Here is a 17606-nt window from a genome sequence, read left to right as displayed (position 1 = left end):
GCTACTATAAAAACTTGTATTTTCCTTATAGACAGTAAAATGTGTTTTTTTCATTGAAAATAGACAGTTTTGGAGAATAGGATGGCAGTCTCGTAGTTCAGGATGGTTTTGAACATGTGATATTCTTGACTCAACCTCCTTTGTTCTGGGTTTACAAGTATTCACTGTATCATGCCTACAGTGGGCAGTTTTGATTTACTAAGATTAGTAATTTCAGTGCCTGGGTGTTTATTCTATGTGTAAAGAAGCATGTGTGTACGATACTCAAAGCTCTGGACTCATGCCTCAAGATCACTTCACCACCAAAACTAAACAAAATAGTTTTGAGTTGAGATTGGGTACATCCAGGGTGGTATGGCCATATACAGGGTGGAAATTTTCCAACCAGTTTCAGAAGTAATTTAGCCTCCAAAGTATTTCTTTAATGAAGACTTCAAACTTTTCCCAATATGTAGAAAAAGTGAAAATGAAGCCTTTGGATGAATTGCTAATTGGTCATCTCAGACCTTTGGTTATCTCTTGAATTAACAAACAAGACTTTGGGGCCAAGGGATGTAGCTCATTGGTACAGCACTTGTATGAGATCCTGCCTGGGTGTTATTGAAAGAAAAAGGAAAAGAAAAGAAGGGGGAAAAAAATCCTAGTGTTACGTACTTTTTGAAGTTAAGTAAGTCTTTGTTCAGATAACATTTTAAATAAACGAATATAATGTCAGTGGCCTTCTCCCTCCTCCCCCGGCAGATAACATGTAAGAGTCTCCTCATCTATGAGAATGGCGCTTTATCCATGGGCTTTAGGGAAGCACTATATTATTATATTAGACATCTTGGGTAAATTCTTTCTTCTGGAACTTGACCTTACTTTTTAATGCATGTACTTCTAAAATATTTAGTGTTCAGGCTATACAGAACAATATATGGAAATTTCTTTCCCTTGCTGCTTAATTCTAGAGTGCAGGTAGAGGCTGGGGGTGGGGATAAGAGCCTGGCTAGAGTTAGAATAACCATTTTCTTGCTTAGCTTTTTTTTTTTTTCTCTTTTCTTGAGACAGGGTTTCTCTGTGTAGTACTACTGGCTGTTCTGGAACTCACTCTGTGTAGACCAGGCTGGCCACAAACTCATTGAGATCCACCTGCCTCTGCCTCCCAGGTTCTGGGATTAAAGGTGTGCACCACCACTGCCTGTCTTTGCTCCACTTTTAAAACCTTCCACGTAACCAAAAAAGTTGTGAAATAAATATATGTAATTTGTCTCAGTTGAAAAACTTAGTCCTATAAGGTAATACTTATTTTACTTTCTTTGTATCCCAGTACACAATGCTTATTCTTAAAAGCATTATTGTAGGCCAGGTGTGGTGTCACATGCCTTTAATCTCAACATTTGGGAAGTAGAGGCTGGCCAGTCTTTGTGGGTTCTTGGCCAGCCTTGTGTACGGAGCAGCTTTCAGATCCTCTAGGGTTAACAAAGTAAAACACTACATTAAAATGAAAGAAGGAAGGAAGACAGACAGACATAATTATGTTTTAATAGATGTTTCTGTAACATCATCACTGACTGAAAAACATTTTCATATTAAAGAAAAGTTGAACTTGACTTCTTTAAACATTTGACCTCTGATATTTTCTTCCTGGGGTTTTTTTAGGTTCGACATGGGGCAGGTACTGGACTTAGAGAAATTCTTAAAGCTCATGGGAAAAGTGGTGGTAAAATGGGAGACAGCACTTTAGAAGAGGTAAGTATATTAAAATTATGATTTAGTTTTAGTAGTCGGTCTCTCTTCCCAGTTTAGGGGAAGTAACAAATGTTACGTACCATTAGAATGGACATGCAAGGTGAGAGGAAACACTGTTAAAAGGTTAAAAAAAACCAAGCTTGTAGTCATAGAATACATCTAGGGATCAGAGAGATTCAAAAGGACGAGTGCAAAAATTGTAGAAAGAGGAGCATTTGAGCAGGATATAATGCAATAGAGTAGAGTTAGGTAGAGGAAATGGTAATGTCGAACAGCAACAGTTATGTAGTGAGAAACACTGGAAACAGTATAGCTAAAGTAACTTTCTTTTGTATTGTTGGAGGTTGGGGGTGCTTTGAGACAGTCACTGTCTAGTCCCGGATGACCTGTAACTCCTGTTTACCTTTCTAACCTGGAGCTCACAGAGACCTGTTTGCCTCTGGGTCCTGAATGCCCAGCCTATAACCAGTTTTTTTTTGTTTTCTTTTGTTTTGTTTTTTTTGAGACAGGGTTCTCTACAGAGAACCTTTGGAGCCTGTCTTGGAACTCGCTCTGTAGACGGCTGGTCTCAAACTCACAGAGATCCTTCTGCCTCTGCATCCGAGTGCTGGGATTAAAGCCGTGTGCCACCACCACTTGGCATAATTAGCTTTCTTAAGAGTACAGGTAACTTAATAGACCCATGAATAGAAGAATTTTGATATAGTGTTTCTGAATATAATTATCAAAGAGGACATGTTTACAATTAAGGATGGTGTGTGGAGCTCTTCCACTGGTAACTGTTCATTCTCCGAAGATAATCTGTTCCAGTATTGTATTTTTTAATTAATTGATTAATTTTCTCTATCTCTATCCATCTATCTATCTGTCTATTGTTTTTCAAGACAAGGTTTCTCTGTAGCTTTGGTGCCTGTCCTGGAAGTAGCTCTTGTAGACCATGCTGGCCTCGAACTCAAAGAGGTCTGCCTGCCTCCGGGTGTGCCACCACTGCCTGGCTCTAACACTTCTATTATCCCCTAGTACAGAGTTGATTTTTACCTGTTATTAAAAATGATTGTATCTTAATAGATGATTCAGCAGCATCAAGAGTGGTTGGAGGACTTAGTCATTAGACTCCTTTGTGTTTTTGCCTTGGACAGATTTGGAGACTTTGTTTCTGATGAAGTAAGTATCACCTGAGTGAAGCTTTGCCCAGGTTGTAAATTCTACATAAGTACATTTTCTGCATATGTAACTTCTTTCTGTTCTCTAGGTTGTAGCACCCGTTCGTGAAACTTGTGCTCAAACATTAGGTGTGGTTTTAAAGCACATGAACGAAACAGGAGTTCATAAGACAGTGGATGTGCTACTGAAATTACTGACCCAAGAACAGTGGGAAGTTAGACATGGCGGTCTGCTAGGAATAAAATATGCTTTGGCAGTTCGCCAGGTAAATAACTCGGTTTGGAAAGTGCAAGCGAGAGACTCTTAGTCAAAGGTGTTGTGTTGTGATGAGTGTGCTTGATTGCCTGTTCCTTTGTTTTATGAGCTCGGTATGTAGCTCCACCTGGCCTGGACCTTGCTATATAGACCCAGGCGGGCCTCAGAATTGCAGAGGTAGTTCCGCTTCTGCCTCTTGGGTTCAGAGATTATAGGTGTGTGTTGTCAGGCTTTCTTGAGAAAGTGTCACAGAAAAAAAGATGTCTATCAAGAGTCAGACTTAGTTTGCTCAATGTAGTGGTTTCCAAGTCTCTCTATTTTTCTGCAGTTATCACTCTTTTAATCCTTTTCTTTTCCTCCTTCCCTCCTTCCTCCTTCCTTCTTTCTTTTCTTCTTCTACTGGGTTTCTCTGTGTAGCCCAGACTGGTCTCAAACTCAGAGATCTGCTTCCTCTGCCTTCCGAGTGCTGGGATTAAAGGCGTGCACCAGCACCATGTAGCTAATAATCTTTTTTTTTTCATATGATCTTATTATATAGTCCTGGCTGGTGTAGAACTCACAGATATTGGGATTGTAGGTGTGTGCCATCATGACCAGCCTTTAGTGCTTGATAGCTTTTTTAAAAAATTAATTTATTTTTTATTTTATGTGTATTGGTGTTTTGCCTACATGTGTGCCTGTGTGTTGGATCCTTGGAACTGGAGTTCCAGACAGTTGTGAGCTGCCGTGTATGTGCTGGGAATTGAAGCCGGGTCCTCTGGAAGAGCAGTTAGTGCTCTTACCCACTGAGCCATCTCTCCAGTCCCAGTACTTGATAGCTTTAATGAAGTATTTAATAAAGCTTTTAATAAAGTATTGGAATCTTTCTCTAGTGGGATTATTTATGTAAGCTTCTGCTAACTTATTTTTTTTGTTTGTTTCTTTTCAAATACAAAAATATTGAAATATTTGTTCAAAGTTAATAGAGATGTTTGAACACAGTAATTATTCCATAGAAAATTAGCCTGTTTTGGTGTACTATTTTGCAGGATGTAATTAATACTTTATTGCCTAAAGTTTTAACTCGAATAATTGAAGGACTCCAGGACCTTGATGACGATGTCAGAGCTGTTGCGGCAGCATCCTTAGTGCCTGTGGTAGAAAACCTTGTCTACCTTCAGACACAAAAGGTATATTAAAGATTTTTCAGCATTTTTTCCCTATAGTGCATGTTTACATGTGGGTATGGAATAGTAGGAAAAACATTGAGTTCTTGTTATTTTATCTCCTACACCTTTTATAGAAATTCTCTTGTTTCTTTATTCTTTTTTTTTTTTTTTTTTTTTTTGGTTTTTCGAGACAGGGTTTCTCTGTGGTTTTGGAGCCTGTCCTGGAACTAGCTCTTGTAGACCAAGCTGGTCTCGAACTCCCAGAGATCCGCCTGCCTCTGCCTCCCAAGTGCTGGGATTAAAGGCGTGCGCCACCACCGCCCGGCTAATTCTCTTGTTTCTAACAAGGTACATGCACGCTTGATTATGTGTTGTCTTTGGGAACAGTGAGTTGTGTATTATCTAATTCCCTTTATGTACATAATAAACAGAAGTTCCTTGAAAAAGCAACAGATATTTCTTCCTAAATTTACCCTTGTTAGAGATAATCAAGTTTTAATTTTTATTTTGTTTTTTAATATTTTAACTTGATCTCATTTTTAAGAGACTGTTAAATTTTAGCTCCAGTTCCATTTCATCAAATACAGAATATGAAGTTAAAAGGGCAGCCAGCATTATTTTATGAGCTCAAAAACTAAACATGTATTTTCATGATTGTTTATATCACTTAAAATTCCCTAAAGCTATCCTGCCCAGTAAACCTCTGGGTGGGGAGGAAGTGAGAAAAGTAGAGCCTAATGACATTAAAAAGAGGTAGAGAATTGTTAATGGCAAATAGTGTTTTCTCCTTGATATTACTCAAAACTGACACTGTCCAAATTCATTGAAGTTATATATCCTATTGACTTGCTAGTTACCCTTTGGATATAATTTGGCAGGATTTAAGAATTTGTTGTGTGAAGTCAATAACTTTTCTTAAAAACTGATCTTACAGGTACCCTCCATTATAAATACCTTATGGGATTCTCTCCTGGAATTAGATGATCTAACAGCTTCAACAAATAGTATTATGACTCTTCTTTCATCAATGTTAACTTACCCTCAGGTCCAGCAATGCAGGTAATTATTTCTTAGTAGTGTGATAGAATAATAAGCCTTTCTATGTCTTTCCAGATTAAACTTAGACTTCCAGCAGCTTTAAGAACAGTGCTGTTTATTGAGGACACCACTTTTTCTAGGAAGTTTTTTCCCTTCTTTATTCTAACTACTAGAACATTTGGAACAAGAAATGTTATTTTAGGGGCTAGGATCAGACCTTAGTGGGAGATTGCCTAATGTACAAAGCCCCGTGTTCTAGCACTGCATACACACAAATAAACTTTTTAAGTAGTTGTTTGCTTTACCTTGGGTATTAGTTTTATAGTTCATTATCTTGTGGACCTAAAATAGATACCTCAAAATAGTTTATTTTAAAAACGTCATTTTGCTGGGTGGTTGTGGCTCATGCCTTTCATTCCAACACTTGGGAGACAGAGACAAGTGAATCTGTTCGAGGCCAGCCTCATCTACAAAGTGAGTTCCAGGACAGCCAGAGCTGTTACACAGAGGAAACCCTGTCTCCAAAAAAACAAACAAAACAACAACAAAAATCAGTCATTTTAGAGCCTTTAATCCTAGCATGCAGAGGCAGGCAGATCTCTGTGAGTTCCAGACTAAACTGGTTGTCTAAGTGAGTTCCAGAACAGATAGGGCTGTTCTTGAAAAATCCTGTCTTGAAAAACCAAAAATTAATCATCTAAACAAAAAAGCAGCCAGTTTATATTATCTCCAGTGATGGTTCAAAATACAGATTTTTGAAATTTAACATGCCAAAAAGCCGTTATTGTTTCTAGTAATAGTATCCACAAAAATGCAGAAGAATTTATACAGCTTTTTAAAATTCACAAATGGGGAAATTGTTGTTCTTAGCCTAGCGAGTTTATTTGGTGAATGTTTATACATTTATGATTTTAAAGTGGCTGTATGAATATTTCGTGAAATTCAAACATATTTTGAAAAGCATGTTCTTCGTATATTATCAGCTAATAAGTAGTATTTAGTGCAGAATTTAGTGGGCTCTCAAGTGAGTTCCCACAGATCTAATTGAAGATAGCAGCTGAAGCAGTAGTACATGCGTGGGACTTCCCACTTCTGACAGCTTCTGATACCAATACAACACAAAGGGATTGGGTGTGTTCAAGTTACAGCTCTCCCAAAGCTGTATAGTCACAGGGGTTTTACATTTCTTTAAACTAGAAGTTAACTAAATCTCTTTGAAGGCCTAAATACTGAACATTTTTGATTGTGAATTAATCTTAGCTGAAACTATTACACTATTTTACTATACAGAAAACTGCCAGTATATAGTACATAGGGGATATGTTCCAGTAAAACTTTCACTAAAAAAGAAAGAAAGAAGGAAAGAAAAGCCTATATAGGTTTAGCCTATGGACCTTAATAGGTGGTACCTAGAAAACTAAATTATATAGAACTGGAGAGATCTTAGCAGTTAGGAGCACTGGTTGTTCTTCCAGAGAACCCAGGTCCAATTTCTTGCAGCCACATGATGATGTGAGGGCTCACAGCCATCTAGCTCCAGGGCTTCCAGTGCTGCCTTCTGGTCTCTGTGGATACCGAATGCATGTTATATACAGATACACATGCAGGCAGAACACCCATACGTATAAAATAATGAAATAATTAAAAAACCATAGGTAATGTAAAAAAACTATGCAATGAAATAAAATTTCTGATAATCCAGTGTATAATAATTAGTTTTATACCCTTTTTTAATTTCAAAATTGGCCTTATTAGATAACTTGTATCCTATGTTGTGATAATTGGCAGATACTTTCTAGCTTATACAAGAAGAAATGTACCATGTCATGTGGAGCTTGAACAATTACACTATTAACAAGTCTTTGTTATGATGCTTGTGTGTATTCTAAATTACTCATGTCTGCATGTGTGTGTGTTTAAATTAAATTTACTGAGTGCAAAAGTAAAGTTTATGTATACTTGCAAGTAATGAAAATATCACTGAAGGGATCCTCTGAGGGGGCATAGAGGATGACAGAATGGTGGTGTTGATATTGGCGTGTCCTTCTGTTGTTTGTTTGTTTGTTTTTTCAAGACAGAGTTTTCTGCATAACAATCTTGGTTATCCTCTTGTAGACCAGGCTGGCCTCAAACTCAGTGAGATCCACCTGAGTCTCCTTCCAAGTGCTAGGATTAAAAACGTGTGCCACCACGACCCAGCTGAGATATCCTTTTTTGTTCCTACCTTTTTCCTATTCGGGGATGTAGTTCAAATGCTACTGACGAAGTATTTTCTAATTTGAAGCACCTTTTAGAAATGCTCCTGAATGTGGCAGAAGAGCTAGGATTCGAGTTAGCTTAGGTTTGACTTTGTTTAGTTTCTCCATTTACAATTTTATCTGAGAAGGAAGAAATGAGAGTCTTTCTAATTTAGAAAATGCTAAACCAGGATAAGAAATTTCAGAACTCAATTATCTCTTAATCTCTTGCTTGTTTAAGGCCTGAAAGATGAATAGAAGTAATAACCCATTGAGATTAGCCCTCGGGATGGAAAAGAGTTATGCGAGCCCAGTTTTGTAGCTAGGATACATTTTTCATTTTTTGGGAAGAACAAAGTTACAATTGCAGATATATTGGAAAGTTCTAACTTAATGAGGTTAATTAAAGCATTAGTGACATTGAGAAACCTATTATTAAAACTTTACCCTTTATTGACTGTATTTTCTGTCTTTTGGTTTTACAATAACATTTTTGAGTAAGTGTTAAGTGAATACTCATGAAAATCGGATCATCTTTTATTTATTAAAAAGCCATGTCAACATCACCAGGTTCATACACCATTGACACTAGATAACTTATTTATGGAGTTTAACTGAGAATGAATGGGATTCCTTTGTGTTTTCCTTCGTAGTATTCAGCAGTCACTCACAGTTCTAGTTCCACGTGTCTGGCCATTTTTGCATCACACTATATCTTCAGTCCGAAGAGCAGCACTGGAAACTCTCTTCACATTGTTATCAACACAGGACCAGGTAAGAACTGATAGCTATAAATACAACCTCAAAACTTTTGTAAGTTAATTTTATAAAACAGAGCAGATCACTGCCTCCTCATTGCTAGCTATCAAAAAATCAGAATGCTTGGGCATAGTAGGTTTATTGTAACCATATAAACCTAAGAACATCATCAATATGAGATTAGAAATATTTTAGAATTTTGTTTCAGTGTTATATTCAGAACAGGGAGAAATGCTTAATAAATAGGAGATAATGAATATTTGTTAAGTGAGTTAGGGATTGAATAATTCCTTCCTATAGGAGGCATGTTAGTCTTTATTTATGGTTGGTAGGTGATTGGCAGAAACCATCCCAGGCTTCATTTGAAGCACTGAAGTAAAATTCCTTAACGACTGACTGCTGGATTCCCAACTTGCCTTTGCTTAAAAATTGCTGTCACAAGAGCATGCGTTTTCAAGGATTTTGTAATTTATTAGTCACATACTGAGATTCCCACAGCACTCCTTCAGGTCCTCTTAGTGTGAGCTGATGAGTCCTGTTTACATTCCTATTTTTGAAATAATTCTGGAGATTGAAGAAAATGTCAGGAAAAAATACCAATAAGATGTTATTGTTTGAGGCAGTCCTTTGTTTATATATTTATATATATAATTATATTTATTTGTGTGTATACATACGTATGTATGTATGTATGCATGCATGCACACACACAGACACCCCTCCCCCAGACAGGTTTTTACTGTATGGGCTTGGCTGCTCTGGAACTCATTATGTTAACTAGGCTGGGTGCCAGATGAGAGATATTTGTCTCCTCTGCCTCCTGAGTACTAGAATTGAAATTTGGGTCAGTCGAATTTGGATCTCAGTAAATTTGAGGCTAGCCTGGTTTACAAAGCGAGTTCTAGGACAGTCAGGGTTGTTACACAGATAAACCCTGTCTCAAAAACAAAAACTTAAAAAAAAAAAAGTAATAATACTTTGAAATGTTGTAATAGGAGCGGCGGGGCTGCGTCCCCAGCATCCCGGCTGCCTGGCTAGCTTATACCCTGAAATAATTACACAGACACTGTATTCTTTTAAACACTACTTGGCCCATTTCTATCTAGCCTCTTCTAGGCTAATTCTCACATATTAATTTAGCCCATTTCTAATCATCCATGTAGCCCACGAGGTGGCTTACCAGGGAGATTCTAGCCTATGTCCATCCTGGGTCAGAGCTTCATCGTGTGTGTCTCAGAGAGCAGAGCTGTTGCATCTCTCCGGGAGAGTGGAGCATGGCATCTCTGAGCTCACTTCCTCTTCCTCCCAGCATTCTGTTCTGTTTACTCCTCCCACCTATGTTTTAACCTATGAGGCCAAGCAGTTTCTTTATTACTTAACCAATGACCTTCCTCCATCATTGAAATATTATTGGGATTCATTTTATGCTTGGAACTGACTAGTACTTTACAGGAGATGGCTACTACTTTTTATATTTTGCAAAGGAGAGAACTAATGATAAAAAATTAGGAAACTTCCCCAGATTTACATAGATTACACAGCTCTTTCAGCTTTAACCTAAATTTGACATAAAAAGAAAATGAATTGTGTACCTACTGAATTGCTTTCAACTTCTGAATGTGAAATGAGCTTAAGTACAGAGTGAGAAAATGAGCCTGGTGTCTGAGTTCCTGATCACTGTGTTCCTTTGTCAGTTTCACACGCAGCTGTCACTTTTGAGTAATTGTGCAGTAGCTTGGTGGGTAAGGTCGCTGTAGCACAGTGTATCACCTCGTTAGATTTCTTCTGTTTACTCAAAAAAATTTTTATTGTTGTTTTGCCCATAAAATTGGGAGATTCTAAGAAGATACATTATTGTCAACGGTATAAAGACATGTGTCCACCATTATCAGTATCATAGACAGCTGTTTTCATTGCCCTCAAAGTCGCCTTTGTTCTTCTCATTTCCCAGCCTCTCAGAATCACTTGTTTTTCACTGTCTCCAGAGTTTTGCATGTGTCATGTAGTTGGAGTCATCAGTTTGGAACCTTGTTATTACTTCATAATATGTGTTCAAGTTTCCTTTGTGTGTCTCATGTCTTCATAGCTTATATTTTTATGGGTATCTTATACTCCTATTGTTTTGTTTTACCCTAATTTATTCATTCACGTATTGAAAGGATACCTTGGGTACTTTCAAGTTTTGGTAGTATACACATAAGGCTTCTATAAAATACAAGTTTTTATATGTATAAATACTTCCCTCCTGTGGGCAGATATTTAGGAGCCCACATACTAGACTCTACTGTAAGAATATGTTTAGTGGTGGCGCATGCCTTTAATCCCAGCACTCGGGAGACAAGAGGCAGATGGATCTCTGGTTTGAGGCCAGCCTGGTCTACAAGAGCTAGTTTCAGGACAGGCTCTAAACACGCCATGTTGCCTTTTCATCAATGCTCAGTACTCCACATTCTGGCCAGTGTATATATAATATTATCAAGTGTTTTTATTTAGGCCATTCCAGTAGGTGTGTGTCTCATTGTTGCAACATATCATGTGGACCATTTTCTTTTCTTTGTTTCTTTGTCATAGTGCTATGGACTAAACCCAGGTTTGACACTACAAGGCAAGAATTCTACCACTGAATCTATATGCCTGGAACCATTCTCCCCCCCCCCCCCCCCCCACCCCTTTTTCTTTTCCTTTCCTTTCCTTTCCTTTCCTTTCTTTTCTTTTCTTTTCTTTTTCTTTTTTCTACACAGACCTGGCTGTCCTGGAACTCACTGTGTAGACCATCCTGATCTCAAACTCAAAGATATGCCTGCCTCTGTTTCAGGAGTACTGAGATGAAAGGTGTATGCCATAATGCCCAGATTTCTTAGGACAGTTTTGAGAGAAAACTGAAGTGTTCCCATATACCTTAATCTCACAATATATACAGCATCCCCTCTGTGAACACCCTATATGGGAAAGGCAATCATTATTGTCAGTTGATTTGTATTGACCAAGTTTATAGTTTCCATTAGGGTTCCCCCTTGGTGTTTACAGTCTGTGGACTTAGATGCTTGTGTCATGTTTGCACAATTACATAGAATAGTCCTCTGTGCTCTCCCCATGAATTTTGTCCTCTCAGTCAGATTTGAATACTTAAAATGTATATTTATCTGCATTTGTAGTATGAGACAGCAAATATACTTTATATCACATTTTACTTGTTCTTAGTACAGGACAAACATCTTCCTTTAGAGTTGCAGTTTGGTGTCTACAGGTAACTGTTTAGATTGCCAGTGATTGAGATGAGGGTAAGAGAAGAAAGTCAGACTATTCTAAGTACCTTGTATTATTGATGATTATGTAGAATTTAAGTTTTGATCTTTTTGCCCAACAGCAGTAACTGAGCATTTCCCAGTTTCCTGACAAAGCAGTGATGTATGCTGATGACCCTGCTGCTTATAGCTTGGTTCTGTACTTCTTACTTATTTGGGAAAGATTTCATGTTAGGGTAAATCAGGGTCTTCCCACCATTTCCCTGTGATTATAGGATTGTGGAATTTTTAAGCCATTGCAATAATGATGTGGTACTTGTTGCCTTTTAAGTCTTACAAAAATTTATCACCAGTTGACTCTTTCTGATAAAGCCATTTGGTCTTTTCATGATAACGTTTGTGTTATTGACTTTGTCTTCATGTAAATTAATGTCCAGGAACTACATGTCATAAATTTGATTATGTTTTTGTTTTCAGAACTCTTCATCTTGGCTTATACCCATCCTGTCTGATATGCTGCGACACATTTTTCAGTTTTGTGTTTTAGAAAGCAGCCAGGAAATTCTGGATCTTATTCATAAGGTACGTGATGAATCTGTATTTCTTATCCTAATAAATTTGCAAATATAAATAAAAAAATAATTACTATGCTATTGGTGAGGGATTTTAATGAATTAAGCCAACTAAGATATTTGAAGAGTCCAGTAATCTACCAGATGGTCTAAAGACTAGGCTCCTTATAGAATATAATGTAAATTCTGGTTAGTTATGCTTCTTTGATTCTTCTTTCATTTATTTATGTATTTTATTTGTTTTGTTTTATATTTCTTATGGTTTATTTAACTTAATTTTATGTGCACTGGTGTGAAGGTGTCAGATCCCCTGCAACTGGATCTTTAGACAGTTGTGAGCTGCCATGCGGGTGCTGAGAATTGAACCCTGGTCCTCTAGAAGAGCAGTCAGTGCTCTTAACCACTGAGCCCCTTGTTTTTTGTTTTTTTGAGACAGGGTTTTGCTGTAGTTTTGGAGCCTGTAGTCTGGCCCTGAACTCAGAGAGATTGCCTGCCTCTGTCTCTAGAGTCCTGGTATTAAAGGCATGAGCCACCACCACCCTGCCCGATTCTTCTTTTTATATGTCCTATTAAGCTAATATTTTACTTTTTAAAAAGAGTTTATTTTCTTTTTAATAGTGGGGTGGGGTGGGGAGAGAGTGAGAAGAGGAGAGAGAATTTCTGTGGAGGTCAGAGGTATCCAGTTTCTTTTGTGTGGGGAGTTTATTGGAATATCTGAGACAGGGTCTCACATAACTAAGGCTGAGCTTAGCTTGCAACATAGCTAGGGTTGGCTTCAAACTCCTGGTCCTCTTGCTTTCGTCTCTCAATCCCGGGCTTTCAGATATTTTGAGTATCCCTGGCTTGGCATATTTAATTTATAAAGTCTTTTATAAACTATCAAATATTCTCTCGGTTTTTGTTGTTTGTTTATTTGTTCAGTAGATCCGTGTGCCTCAGGCTGACCCTGAACCCTAATCCTTCTGCTTAGTCCTCCTGCGGGCTTCATAGATGTGTACCACCATGCCCAACTCCTATATTCCTTTTTTGTTTTTGTTCTTTTAGGTTTTTCGATACAGAGTTTCTCTGTGTAACAGCTCTGGCTGTCTTTGAACCTCCTCTTGAGATCAGGCTGGCCTTAAACTCACAGAGACACACCTGCCTCTCCCTTCTGAGTGCTGGGATTAAAGGCCTGCACCACTTGTGCCTGGCTCTTACATTCCTTTTTTAAAACCTTTTTTACTGGGATGGAGATTGGCTCAGTGGTTGAGAGCACTTGTTGCAGAAGATCAGATTTGATTCCCAGCACCGGCATGGCAGCTCCTAATTATCTGTCCCTTCAGTTCTAGGAGATATGATAACTTTCTCTGACCTTCATGGCTACTGGTCACACATGTGCATATACATATATGCAGGCAAACACATATAAAATACACTCGTAAAAATCAATTTAGTCTTAAAAAAACACAACTTCTATTTTTGGGTGTGGTGTGTAGGATAGGGGACAGCTTTTTAGGAGTTGGTTCTCTCCTTTCACCATGTAGGCTCTGGAAACTGAACTCAGATTGTTAAGTGTGGTGGCATGTGACCTTACTCATTGAGTCATCTTTGTGGCCCCCAGGATATTAAAAAACAACAAAGCCAAAAACTTTTCTTTGCATATTTCATGTAGTGTAGAAACCTATCAACCAAATCAGTATTTCAAAGTGAATCTCTTATGTTGATTTTTCAAATGTATCTTGTGCTATATTGTATTCCCCCTAGTTCATTTTCCCTAAAAGTGTGTTTTAGATTTTGTTAGCACTTAATAGAAAAATTTGTTTTCTATTCTCCTTTTCACTTCATAGGTTTGGATGGAACTGTTAAGCAAGGCTTCAGTTCAGTATGTGGTAGCAGCTGCTTGCCCATGGATGGGCGCTTGGCTTTGCTTAATGATGCAGCCTTCTCATTTACCTATTGATTTAAATATGTTGCTAGAAGTAAAAGCTAAAGCCAAGGTAAGTATAGAGAGACCTAAGGGGTTTCTGTGTTCACCTCATTACTACCAATGTAGTAGCTGTTTGAGAAATTTGTATTTATTGCTTAATTCTAAGGGTGCCTTCATTAACATTAGACAGATTCAATTCTTTATTAAGACCAACAAACTGAATAGTAATTATTAGCAGTTAGTGTTTTTGTTTGTTTGTTTGTTTTTCGAGACAGGGTTTCTCTTTAGTTTTGGAGCCTATCCTGGAACTATCTCTTGTAGACCAGGCTGGCCTCAAATTCAGAGACCTGTCTACCTCTGCCTCCTGAGTGCTGGGATGAAAGGAGTGCACCACCACCTCCTGGCACCCTTAGAATTTGTTTTGTTTTGTTTTTGTTTTTCTGAGACAGGGTTTCTCTGTGTAGCTCTGAAGCCTGTCCTGGAACTAACTCTTGTAGACCAGGCTGGCTTCGAACTCATGGAGATTCGCCTGCCTCTGCCTCCCGAGTGCTGGTATTAAAGGCGTGCGTGAACCCTTAGAATTTTATGAAAAGAACTACATTTTACTAGCTTTGTTGTTTCCAGTAAAATTTTATTGCTTAATCTTTAATTATTGCTTTTCCTTCCTGTTTTTCCTCTAGGAAAAAACAGGTGGTAAGATACGGCAAGGCCAAATCCAGAATAAGGAAGTGCTTCAGGAGTACATTGCAGGTGCAGACACCATCATGGAAGACCCAGCTACAAGGGATTTTGTAGTTATGAGGGCCAGGATGATGGCAGCTAAGTGAGTATTCATCAAGTGTCGAGTATCATAGTTTTAAAATTGTGGCTAATAGCTATAACTTTTAACCAAAAGATTTTTTTTTCATGTCTCTTCCTTTATACTAGTTATCTAAGAAAAATTAAAGCAAATAAACATTTTTAAGTTTTTGAAGCTTTAAAAATAGGTGGTTGGGTGGTGGTAGCCCATGCCTTTAACTTGAGAGGCAGGTGGGTTTCTGTGAGTGTGAGGCCAGCCTGGTCTGCAAAGAGAGTTCCAGGACAGCCAGGACTGTTACACAGAGAAACCCTGTTGTTTTTTTAAAAAAAAAAAAAATGGGGGACTGGGGTGTAGTTTTGTTAGTAGAATGTTTATTTAGCATGTCCCAGGCTCTGGATTTGACCCCAGATAGCACCTAAACAGTGTGGTGGTGCACACCCGCATTGTCCCTTCAGAGGTGAAGGGAAGGGGAGCAGGGATTCAGAGTTATCCTCAGTGATGTAGAGAGTGAAGGACCAACTTGAATTATGTTAGACCTGTATCAAAAACAAAATGAACTATCTCCTGTCTTCATGAAAATAAGCTAGAAGATAAGTTATAGTTTTATGGGGAAATTTTTAACTTTAGTAAGAGAAATTTTTCTTCAAGTAATTTTTATAGTATGGTCTTTCCCTCTCTTTTAGGTTGTTAGGAGCACTTTGTTGCTGTATTTGTGATCCAGGTGTAAATATGATAAACCAAGAAATTAAACCAGCAGAATCCCTTGGCCAGTTACTTCTATTCCATTTGAACTCCAAATCTGCTTTACAGAGAATTAGTGTTGCATTAGTGATATGTGAATGGGCCGCTTTACAAAAGGTAAGGTATATTCCTAAAGTAATGAAGGCAGATTTAGTAAGACCAGTTTCCATTAGTATTTAGGACTATTTATAACTTACGATATAAAAGTAGAAGCAATTTCTTTATGAAAATCTAGCAGTTATGGGAAAGTATTCCATATCATATTGAACATTATTTGTCATCTGTTTAACTTTTTTTTAGCACCCCATTCATACCTGAGACTGCTATGCTATGTTCATATAGTATCTGTCCATCCCTACAGTCTGTTACAAAGCTCCCTGTTAAGACTTCTGTGTGTATAAAAAGAAGCAAGCCAGCGCCTGACTGTGTAATCCAGTTGGTCATTACTTTCAGGCAGCACATTTTCAGTCACTTGTGTTTTTGGAGCTCTATCTGTATGGATAGTAACAAAGGCAGAAGTTGTGGTCACAAGAAAAGAGATCTCTACATTTAAACTCAAATCTTCATTTCTAGATGAGCCAACTTCCCTTCTAGTCTCTTTAACTTTAAACTTCTATAAGATGTATGATTTTATGTAAGATTTATTTCTGGAAATTTAACTGTCTGCACTTGCTGTGAGAGTTGCTTGTTACTGCCTCTTAGCAGTTTGTCAAAGCTGTGTCTAAAAGTAATTGAACCATGCTTTATTGCAATTGAGACCCTACTTTGCCTCTAGAAAGAAGCAAAGCTTATCTGTTTTGTTGTCAGGACTCCATGTGCTGGAGAGGCAGTGATGCTGTGTTTTTGTGCCTCTCAGACTCAGCAGCAAGTGTTGACAGTTCGGTTTCTGGAACCTCACAGAGCTTCTCTGGATTTACTCTGTGAAGCCCAGGCTGATCACCCAGATCCCACAGAACCCCTCATGGCTCACCACTGAGGCCATTCCCCCTCTTGTTGGGGCAGGCAACAACCAGAGAAAGTGGGAAGGGTTAGTTAAATTTGGGGGCAGGTAAGTTGCTTTTAAATTATATCCATTTTTACAATACAGCATGTGAAGCTGTGGTTGAACCTTTAAAGATACCTAATATCAAATTTTGAATAATATTTTTAGTGCATGCCAGATTGTTTTCTGACTGGTGTTTATAGTAATATACTTCTAAATGTCTGCTCTATTTATTTGTTTGTTTGTTTGTTTATTTGCTCATTTATTTATATGCATATTTTGAGTAAATTCAGAGTACACTAAGAATAATTAGGTTGAAAATTAAATCCAGTTATAGTGGTTACATGTGCATGTCCTGTAGTCATATTAAATTTTCAGAGCAGTTTTGATGTAATATTTTTTCTTTGTGTAAATAACTGTTCTGAAAGGTAACAGACTATAGATTCAAAATCAGTGGCAATGTAGTCTTTGGTTGTCTAAAGTCAAGATTTAAATGTCTTACCATTATATTTCTATATTTTTCCTGAATCTTGTTATCTGTTGTATTTTAGGAGTGTAAAGCTGTTACCCTAGCTGTGCAGCCACGTTTACTTGATATCCTTTCAGAACATTTGTATTATGATGAAATTGCTGTTCCATTCACAAGAATGCAGAATGAATGTAAACAGTTTATATCATCATTAGCTGATGCACATATTGAAGTTGGTAATAGAATAAACAACAATGTTTTAACAATAGATCAAGCTAATGACCTGGTGAGTAAAGAAGTACCTTTTTAAAAATTTTATTTATTCTTTTTTCCAGACAGGGTTTCCTCTGTCACTTTGGAGCCTGTCCTGGAACTAGCTCTTGTAGACCAGGTGGCCTCGAACTCACAGAGATTTGTCTGCCTCTGCCTTCTGGGTGCTGGGGTTAAAGGCTGGCTAGAAATGATTTTCTTAATTTTACGCCATGAAATAAAGATTGGAAATGTGCCATGCTGTGTCACCACAGAAGCGTACCAATATGTTGAATCTGTTTGTGAAATGG

General features: G+C 37.8%; 1 protein-coding gene across 3 annotated transcripts in view; it reads left to right on the top strand.

Annotated features, from left to right (window-relative positions):
- Btaf1 (B-TFIID TATA-box binding protein associated factor 1) overlaps positions 1 to 17606 on the top strand; it is an 84131-nt gene that overhangs the window by 31365 nt on the left and 35160 nt on the right. For all 3 annotated transcript variants that reach the window (XR_005975176.1, XM_041661360.1, XM_041661359.1), the window contains exons 9-19: positions 1642 to 1731; positions 2800 to 2895; positions 2984 to 3160; positions 4179 to 4319; positions 5233 to 5357; positions 8227 to 8347; positions 12055 to 12159; positions 13976 to 14125; positions 14736 to 14878; positions 15538 to 15712; positions 17129 to 17332. Coding sequence is in view for 2 of the 3 variants with exons in the window: in XM_041661360.1 (XP_041517294.1) it covers positions 1642 to 1731; positions 2800 to 2895; positions 2984 to 3160; positions 4179 to 4319; positions 5233 to 5357; positions 8227 to 8347; positions 12055 to 12159; positions 13976 to 14125; positions 14736 to 14878; positions 15538 to 15712; positions 17129 to 17332 (1527 nt within the window). In the remaining variant the exon portion in view is untranslated. The remainder of the gene's footprint in view (positions 1 to 1641; positions 1732 to 2799; positions 2896 to 2983; positions 3161 to 4178; positions 4320 to 5232; positions 5358 to 8226; positions 8348 to 12054; positions 12160 to 13975; positions 14126 to 14735; positions 14879 to 15537; positions 15713 to 17128; positions 17333 to 17606) is intronic.

This window comes from Microtus oregoni, unplaced genomic scaffold (genome assembly GCF_018167655.1).
Source record: "Microtus oregoni isolate MIOR12 unplaced genomic scaffold, Mior012 000012F_ref0000307, whole genome shotgun sequence".
In the NCBI taxonomy this organism is placed as follows: domain Eukaryota; kingdom Metazoa; phylum Chordata; class Mammalia; order Rodentia; family Cricetidae; genus Microtus; species Microtus oregoni.
This window is presented reverse-complemented; position numbering and strand designations above follow the sequence as displayed.